This window comes from Cricetulus griseus, chromosome 4 (genome assembly GCF_003668045.3).
Source record: "Cricetulus griseus strain 17A/GY chromosome 4, alternate assembly CriGri-PICRH-1.0, whole genome shotgun sequence".
NCBI classification, from domain to species: domain Eukaryota; kingdom Metazoa; phylum Chordata; class Mammalia; order Rodentia; family Cricetidae; genus Cricetulus; species Cricetulus griseus.
The window spans coordinates 65,955,899-65,965,009 of NC_048597.1; the positions used below are offsets into that span (position 1 = coordinate 65,955,899).

Consider the following 9,111-nt stretch of genomic DNA (forward strand, 5'->3'; position numbering starts at 1 on the left):
GAGAAGGCAGAGAAACAATGGCAGTAGTTTTGTCATCATAACAGTGGCAGTGCTGTTGCTGGCTTTGTGCCTTTCCTCAAATATGACCATCCCTTCTCTGCCCCGTTCTCTGAGGAATGAGGAGAACTGGAATTCAAGCCGTAAGGTGGTATTTGTTTTGTCAGTGGACAAGCTCCCCAGCTTCATGTCCAGTCTTGGACAAAATGGCGGCTATGTCCTCTCTGCCAAAACTTTACTTCAGCAAGTCCAGCCTAGATCTTGAAGTGTCTCACCCTGCCTGGGCACAGGGGGGCCACTGGACCAGCAGCACCCGCCATGCCAGGCTGGACCACCTTAGGTGGGCCAACAGCTTCTCCTGAGGCTGACTCCACTGAAGCCACAGGTGAGAAGGCATGGCGTAGGTCATGGTGTGTTCGGTGGGCTGGAGGTCCAGGAGGAACCGCCACCACCATGGGTCCTACCACCAAAGATGCAGGTGAGCCAGCTGATGGGGCTGCAGGTGCAGCTTGGTCTACTGCAGGTGCAGCTTGGTCCACTGCAGGTGCAGGGCCTGCTGTGTTGGCACTGGCTGGCTGGGGCTGTAGGGGCACAAGGAGAGAGGGGGGGAGAGAGAGACAGAGAGAGACAGAGACAGAGACAGAGAGAGAGATCCAGTTTTTGGGCAAGATTGTTTCCTCCTCCCAGACAGGGTTCCCCATGAGTCTGTGTTGTAGCCAGCTCTATTTCCTCAAAATAATGACTGTTAGTTGGAAATAGTTAAAAAAGAACTGGTAAAATACTCAGGACCCTCACAGGAAGAGGTAACTGGTCTCTGGGGCTCTAGTCTTACTAGTTTTACTGTAGTTCCAATAGACTTCCACAAACACAGTCCCTTTTATAAGCACCCCCACCCATTCACCCTTTGCCATGAGTACCTGGGAGCTTGCTACTTGGTCTCTGTAACTAGGAAAAGCACTTCTACCTTTTACAAAGGTGGCTTTGCCAACTACACATAAGGACTGTTCTCCCCTGTAGCCACCAGAGCATGAGAGGAAAAGACCCGACTGGCACATCCTTCACCCAGTTGGTGAGTCCACATACTGTAGTGTTACATCCCACTTTGAGGCTTAGGACAGGATAGCAAGTGTCCCATTATTGCTAATCCCCTGCAGAAGTGTGAAGGGGTTACTGTCTGTAAAAGATCCGTGAAGTTACCTGTTTTTGGAAATCTTTGCAGGCCACTGAAACCTCTTCCCCACCAAGCTTTTGGACAAGACTCGCCTTGCAGAAGCCATATTGCTGTTTCCAGGAAGAAAGGGGTTATTTTAAATGTTATAAAGGTGCTTCTCCCCCAGTCAACCACAGTATAATATATCAAAACAAAGAAACTTAAAGTTGTAATTCTCTTAAATTTACCCCTTTTAAGTTGATAATTTCTGGGCAACTGTCCTTGAGAAGCCACACACATGTCCTAAGTAATGAAAGTCAGTCCTCTCTCCTCTCTCCATATATATATATATATATATATATATATATATATATTATATATATATATCCACTTAAATCTTTCTTTAAAAATCTTACGTCAACCCTAATTTTGCTTCAAATGAAACTTGGTTTTTGCTTATGAAACATATGGAATTCAATTCTACAAATAACCCTGGATACAGAGAAACACACTATGAGAGGGAGAACACGTGCCTGGTATCCCTGAGATGGAAGTGACATAAGGAGAGCTACTGCTAATATAGGTGTGCTTTTTTATTTTAATGAACTCTGTTAAGTACAACTTAAACTACATCTTGAGGTCATTGTGAATATGACTTTGGTACCCTATGTCTTCCAAATACTCTGGGGATGTTTTACTCACATCTGTGATTATCCCACACAATTTTCTGTTCACTTCTGTACCACAATTGTTCACTGACTCAGTCTTACCAAACACTGGGATCCTTCCTCTGTGCTCTATTAGTTACTGATGACACATCATCTTTGTAGGTATATTTTGGTCAAACACTTCTGACACTCTCTTGAGCTAACCCTCCACAAACAGATATGACTGGTTCAAAGACTCGATGCTTCCAAGGAAATCTACTTCTCACTGCCCAGCAGCCACACACACCAGACTGCAGTGGGAACTGGCTGCTGACTGTCATCAAGCTTCATGTGCTTCTAAGAGGTGAGATAGTTTGGTGACTACAGTTAAAGGGGGAGGTGAGGCACCAGAGAAAGTTCTGGCATGGCCCAGCCCCATAGCAAGTGGGTAAGTGGACATTTAAAATAAAATTAAGATTTGAATTGATTACTTTTAGTTTTGTGTGTGAGAGAGAGAGTGTGTGTGTGTGTGTGTGTGTGTGTGTGTGTGTGTGTGTGTGTGTGTGCAGGTGCCTGCAAAGGCCAGAGGTGTCAAAGTGGTGAGCTGCCTGACAGGGGTGCTGGGAATTGACCTTGGGCCCCCTGGATGAACAGAAGTATGTGCCCTTAACTGATGAGCCTTTCTCCAGCTTTATAAGTGGGCATATTGCACTGTTTTTTAAAACTTTCTTCCTTTAACCCCAAGATGTAAACTGCAAAGAGATGCTTTGTTTCATAGCCAGGTTTGCCTGGTGGCAGGAGCCCCAGGGTCTGGCCCACTCACCTTTTCTGCCAGCAGGTTGCATTTGGCTGGATCTGTGACCTCTTGAGCATTACAGTCAGTAGCAGCTACCACAAACTCCACAGAAGTAGAGACTGGGAGAGGCTGAGGATAAAAATGGAAACATATGTGAGGCAAGATGATCTGGGATTGAGAAAGGGGCAAGAAGAGGCTGGAGGGAGGGGAAGGAGGATGGGGAGGGGAGGGGGAGGAGGAGGGGAGGGAGTAAAGGCCGTGGTGTGGCATAGCTTAAGAGAACACAAATCACACAGACCATGTGTGTGGCCCTAGGCAGTTGAAGGGGTTGTGTGTTGAAGCATTTGGGATGAGGAGGCAGGAACTGAGTCTTCTCAAAGGATTGACAAGTGTCTATCACCCAGGGCAGAGGTTAAGTTTTCAGAGAGGAAACAGGAAATCAAAAGGCTGACTTTAGGCAGTCAGGGATGGGAACCCAGCATCTCCAGGCCCTCAACCACTGTAACTCAATGTTTGGGTCATTCCAGGCTGGAGGAGGAGGTGAAGAGATGGCCCCACACCAGTTTCATAAAGCAGAATCAAGAGAGAAACAAACTAGATGAAAGAATGGAAGTCATTGCTCATTGCTTCCTTCCTGGGAATGCTAGGAGACTCGCAAACACAGCACATCTGTTACTTGGTGTATGGGATGGGTATTCTCTAGGAATTACCACGTAGATTAAGGTATTTGCAAGTATGTCCTGGCTGACTTCCAGATTGTCAGGTTTCTTATACATCACAATTCGCTACATGCAAACAGTTAAACCTTTGTTGTACAATTAGATGATCCCCTCCCAACGCCAACATCTCTGGGCTTGAAAGGCAGATTAGGAGCCTTCCATTATATGCCTGTCAGTATGAGTAGGCCCATACCTTTTGCCAGTGGTGATTCCCAGACTGCAACTGATAATCAGTTGATAATCCAATCAACCGGATGCTACTGGTAGGGTGGTGAATGTGTGGCACCCAGAGAGCCCTGGTGTTAAGGGTTAAGTAGAGGCAGGGAAGCTGCTCCTTGTGGCTGACTTATGTTGAAGTGGCTCAGCTTGGGACAGTGTTGCTGAGAGTCTGGGGTTCCTCACAGTCCTAGGAGCCCCCTTGCCAGCCTTTTCAACCAATGTCCCCTTGTCTTCTGGTTGTCATCCCCCAAACATTTCCCAAGGGCCACCAAATTACCCAAATCTACCAAAAGAGTCTTAGGTTTTTACCACATTTAGAGCTCTGGAAATCTCCACTAGTTTAAAATAGGTTCCATTATTCTGTGCATTGAAGGTATCCAGGGCAGCTTTGACGGTGCGCACCACATTGGTGTCATTGAATGGAATCAGGAGTCCGCAATTTGGGCACAACTTACGCACGTCCTCAGCAGAATCTGGACAGAAAGATGAATGGAGTCTCACCTGCCGTTCACCAAGGTACTCACCACTCTTTGCTTATTTATAAAGGGCTACACATGCTCAAATGGAACATGTTTTTTCTCTAAACCTTCAAGCTGCTGTATGAAGTTTCATTAAGTCATAGCCATAAGGGACAATGTTCACCCATGGGAACAAGCTCCTTTTAAAAAAAAAATGGTGTTAGAATCCCAAGACCCAGAATCCTCACCAATGACTCAAGGACTATTTGAGTTCAAAATTATTGGTTCCTTTCTCATTCTACAAGGTAGAAATAAGCAGAAGAATCATCTGACCTGGATTGGAATGACACTGGCTGTGAAACACAGTGAACTTGCCATCTTGTTTCAGAACGTGGAAGTCACAGTCTCCCTCCACCGCCTGAGAAAGAAACCCATGCTGATATCCAGGAGCACTTCGTCTTGACTACTCATCTAGGGAGTGGCCTGGCAGGGCTGTCGGGGGTAACCCACCCAAGATCACCTTGACAGGTCTTACAATCTGCTTTCAGGGAGGGCTTCAAGAAGAAAGCTAAAGAGCTGTGAAAATCAGCCTCCCGGAAGGCGCCATCCTGCAGCTCTGGCTAGCCAAGATGGCTGCCAGGTGTAGGCTGAGGCCAGGCTGCTCTTTGCTGAACCGTCTGGCTAGGCCCCACCCACCCATCGTAAGGTAGCACCCATAAACTGGTACTCACATGCTCGGTCACCTGCCTCACAGAACAGTTGGCCGGAGGAGTGGGGTCTAGAACATGGCAGGTGGTCTCCAGTGTGTCTAATTCCAATTCGTATACCACTCCAACGGGTCGCTGTGGAGACCAAGGGAAGAGGTGAGCAAGTGCCAGCCCATTCAGTGAATCAGCCAGAGTGAAGGCCTGGTAGAGCCTGGGTGGTGGTGAACTCTAGGAGAAGTGAGAAGAGGCCCCACCGGTCTCAAACCCCCTCTATTTCTGCACTGTTGTTTGGTTTTTTTTTTTTTTTTTTTTCTTCCACTGTAGATGGAGCAGGTATGAAATGGGGACAGGAGGGCAGAGGGCCTCAGTCCTTATTTTGAGCTCTCTTTTACACAGGAGAAGTGGCACCGAGGGCTACTTTTTAATTTTGGGCGGTTTATATCTTGCTATGTTTTTTTTTATCCCTCCCTCTGCTTCACCCTTTCTTCTCTCTAGTTATCCACATCCCTCCTCTTCTCCTTTCGGTTTTCTTTTCCTTAGAGGATTCTCTTGGCTTTTCCCTCAGCACTGCCAGGAATAGAAGCACCAATCGCAGGGATGTCCCAAACGACTCCCTGAAGACATAGAGAGCTTCCTGCTGCATGAGGGAGTCCCAAGGAAAGCAGCCCTCAATCTCTGCTTAATGCACAATGCTCTCCCGTGGCTTTCCCTCCAATATGCATACTTCGTGTTATTCTACACAGATCTGCTCATTATGCCTTCGCTGCAGTACTCTTAAAATTCACCCAGGGAAACCCTTGTTTCCAATCAGCTGTCCCTGTGCAATACTGGTTATCATTCCTTGGTCTGGGCATCCTGACATTTGTTTTATTTTCCCTCCTAAATCACAAACCTCTTGTGACATAAACATGCCTTCCCATCTTTATGTTAAGCTGAGCCATATGGAATTTCCAACTTTGTATGTCAAAAGCAGCTAAATATTGGAAATTTTATCGTTTCAACGTGCTAGTGCCCATAGCATCTGGTGTAGAACCAACATGGCTACCACACAAGGCTGGGAGGGAGAAAGGGGAGCTTAATGAAATGGTCGGTGTTAAAGAGCTGTCACACATAGGCACTGGTCAAATGCCACTTCCCATTTTTATCAGAGATAAACAGAAACCAAGAAAGATAAGTGATTTTCAAATAGGCAAGTAGGAGCCCAAGTTCCCAGCAGGTCGTACCTTCCACCTGTGGTCTGTGAACTATCCTTGAGTCCTTTATTCTTCCCACATGAAGCATCCCCTGTGAGATTCGTGACTACAGTTTGGATGTGACCCCTCGTGCTCTCCTCTTTCCCTGTCCTGTTTCTGGGAAGAGACCAGTCTCTGCCACAGTTTTATGGACACTGGGAGATGCTAACCTTTGAGGCACCGTGTTGTGCCCCCAACACAGATTCTTTCAGCTCAGTCATGGCAGGCTCACTTACCCGAAACCACAGCTTGACTTTGTCAATCCGATTCAAGACGTGACTGAACCCATGAAGAAGATGTTGATTGAGGTAGTCTACGGCCAACAAAGCTACTTGCTCTACTTCTGGGTCATCACAAGCCACTTCTTTAAAACCCAGCCCTGTATTATGTGGAGCCGATTGGCAGCCCCAGAGCTGAGCTAAACAAAAGAGCAGGACCAGGGACTTCATGGCTGCTCCAGAACGGCAGTAGAAGATGGGCAGACGTGAGAACTAGCCCAGAAAATCAGCTTGGAGAGCTAGACCAATGGAGGGTTAGAGGGCTTTATTTATCTGATAGAGCCTGCTGAAGGAATTGCATAAGGGCGTGGGATGATTTTTGTTCTGGTTCCAAATAACCCTGCAAACACCAGCTCTGGAAAAGCAAATAAGGTTAGGACATCAGCCATCCCCAGTAAATCTGCCAAAGTCAATGCTGCTGTGGGGGAAGATGTTCCAAAGTCTGCTTGGAACACAGTGCTAACCGTAGAGAGAGGAGGCAGCCGAGGGATGAAACAGACAATGGCCATCCCAGAGTGCAGTTGGGGTGGCAGCAGAGGGAAGGTCATCTACCCAAATAAGATAACACATTGCCAGCCACAGCACTCATGAGGGGGCAGGCAATATGTTATCTGATAAATCGTTATCTGACAAATCTTTTAATGGTGGTGACTGATCCTCCTCAAGAAGAAACAGTGAGCTATGGGAGGTGACAGATCTTTGGTAAGAAGAATGGACTCGAAAGGAATGAGTTCTTATGGTAGGGAAGGTGTGACCAGCACAGCTGTATGGATTTCCCTTCCCCCTCCTTCCTGCAGACCTCAACCCCGGCCCTGCCGGGAACAGCACAGGCAGGCCCTGCTTTGTGACTTCTGGGTGGCTGTTTGGCACCAGTAGCACTCTGGTCCCAGCCAGGGCACAAATGTAGTGTAGTAGAATTCTGATCTACTAGGAGTCCCTCATTTAATACAGCTCTGGGTTGGATCCTGGCATTCCAAGCAAGGGCAGTTATGAACACACTCGCCTGCCATAAGGGCAGTTATGAACACACTGGTCTGCCTCAGGGGCAGTTGTGAACACACTGGTCTGCCTCAGGGGCAATTGTGAACACACTCGTCTGCCATAAGGGCAGTTATGAACACACTGGTCTGCCCTACCCTTTGTGCAGCTGCAACAAGCTCATAGTGTATCTGTGGCTTTTGACAGCCCCAGACATGACCTCCAGGGAGTGTGGACAGGGCAGTGACGGGTTTCAGAAATGCCATGCAAGGACCCAGAGCAAAGAAGCCTTTCCACGGAGACCGTTTCAAATACTGAGACTCACCGTCATGTTTGGGAGGGCTTGTTCTGTGATTTAATGTTGCCTCAAGGGGGAAATCCTTGTTACAGGAGAAGAGAAAGAGAAAACTCCTGGAGGAAATCTCAATGGCATCAACTTGTAGGGGACAGATTGGGTGTGGTTGCTGAGGGAGGGTGACAGGGCCGAGATGGTGGCTGCGATGGCTCAGTTTACATTTGCTTCCAGCTATGCATGCGCGTACAGAACTGAATGGGAACTCTGGGTTCTCTGGGGGTCGGGTCATAACTCTCAGAGACATCCAGTTACTCATCTAGCACAGTCAACTTCCCATTAACCATGTACAATCTTAATTAAGGGCATGCCATAGGAGCTCTTTGGGAGGGGTAGGCTTTTCCCTGTAAATACTTAATCTAGACATTACTGATTATTTGGAAACCCAGGAGTGCTCCGTAAGTTACAGGCTCGGGCATATAAACCATGACTTTAGCCTCCACAGGGCAGTCGAATTGTAGACTTGGAACCATCTTTTGTGAAAACCTAATCTACTCTCTTTCACATAACCCAGTTCTCAGACCCTTGGATAGAAACCCATCCTGTTTAGTGTGACTTGTCCCCCACTGGGGTTAGAATAAGCCCGAAGTGAAGAGGGATAATTTACAGAAGTACCTCATAAGTCAGAGGTGGATAGGTGTATACACCTCTGCTTGCTCTGTAAGAACCTGTTCTGGAGCCCTCTGCCAGGTAAACTGCATCATCTTTAACGTGGGCTCTCTACCTGTGAGCAGTATATTCCTTCTCTCTGTTTGACCCATGGCAAGATGGCCTCCCGTCAGCTCCGGCCACCTGGGGCTCCCTTTCCCAGCCATGAAGGCCTTTCAGGTCTTCTCTCAGCTCCTCCCTTTACCCCAGATGAATGCAGCTTCTATGTCCATATAAGGAATGGGTTTTTAAATAGCAGCCTTCACGCCCATCTGCATGGACACCCCTGAAGTCACAGCCCCTCCAATGCTCTGGTGCCAGCCTGCCACTCAGGGGCATCTCCCGATGCTGCACCTGTATGCCTGGGAAGAGATCTAAAGTCTATTAAAATGCGATTTGCATGAAGAAAAAAGACAAAGTGGCAATGTACCAAACAGTAACACTATTTGTAGCATAAGGTAGCAGTTGACTGTCACCCAGTGATGCAGGGAAAGGAGAAGCAGAAATTTCTCTTAACCATGTGCCTCATTTTCCTAGATCAAATAGAATGTAAGGCTCTTTATTTTTTCTATTTAGCATTATAACATAAATGTTGTTCCACACTATTAAAGAGACTTAAAAGCATGTTTGTAAGGATGCCATGTGGCTCTGTTGGGTGCCTGTGTTATTTTGGTGACTCTATGCACTTTTCCCCCTGAGCACTCAAGTCGCTATGGGGCAACATTGCTCTGTGCTCACACCAAATACAACGCAGCGTGGTAAAGCTTGCTGAGGGAAACTGGTCCTAAGTCTCAGGATTGCAATTCCCAAGATGGCAGCAGGGTAGTAGGCAAAGCTAATGATGGCACAGACCTTAGGACAGAAGTTAGGAATGGCATCAGGGCCTCTATGTGTCACGAGGGAGTCATTAGACTAGGCCATATGATTGAA

The 9,111-nt window shown here is 47.3% G+C and overlaps 1 protein-coding gene across 3 annotated transcripts; it reads right to left on the minus strand.

The window, feature by feature from the left end:
• On the minus strand, positions 1–6,512 carry Ahsg (alpha 2-HS glycoprotein). Of its 3 annotated transcripts, none has more exons than XM_035444692.1 (7): positions 6,162–6,512; positions 4,739–4,828; positions 4,320–4,404; positions 3,838–4,001; positions 2,618–2,719; positions 1,195–1,278; positions 1–578 (listed from the first exon to the last, which is right to left on the minus strand). In XM_035444692.1, exons 1-7 carry the CDS (start codon positions 6,372–6,374, stop codon positions 252–254), a joined length of 1,065 nt encoding a protein of 354 aa, XP_035300583.1. In that variant the 5' UTR covers positions 6,375–6,512; the 3' UTR covers positions 1–251. The 3 variants fall into 3 exon arrangements, with proteins under 3 accessions (XP_035300583.1, XP_027268793.1, XP_035300584.1); XM_027412992.2 differs by having other exon boundaries at positions 4,718–4,828; XM_035444693.1 differs by lacking the exons at positions 2,618–2,719; positions 3,838–4,001; positions 4,320–4,404 and having other exon boundaries at positions 1,195–1,260; positions 4,751–4,828.
• Positions 6,513–9,111: the final 2,599 nt, after the last annotated feature.

Excerpts from the sequence above, each read along its gene's own strand:
- Ahsg (XM_027412992.2), bottom strand. The coding sequence starts at position 6,374 with ATGAAGTCCCTGGTCCTGCTCTTTTGTTTAGCTCAGCTCTGGGGCTGC. Across the intron at positions 4,002-4,319 it reads CCAGTGTCATTCCAATCCAG|ATTCTGCTGAGGACGTGCGT; the intron begins GTCAGATGATTC and ends CTTTCTGTCCAG. Across the intron at positions 2,720-3,837 it reads TTTCCAGAGCTCTAAATGTG|CCTCTCCCAGTCTCTACTTC; the intron begins GTAAAAACCTAA and ends TTTTATCCTCAG.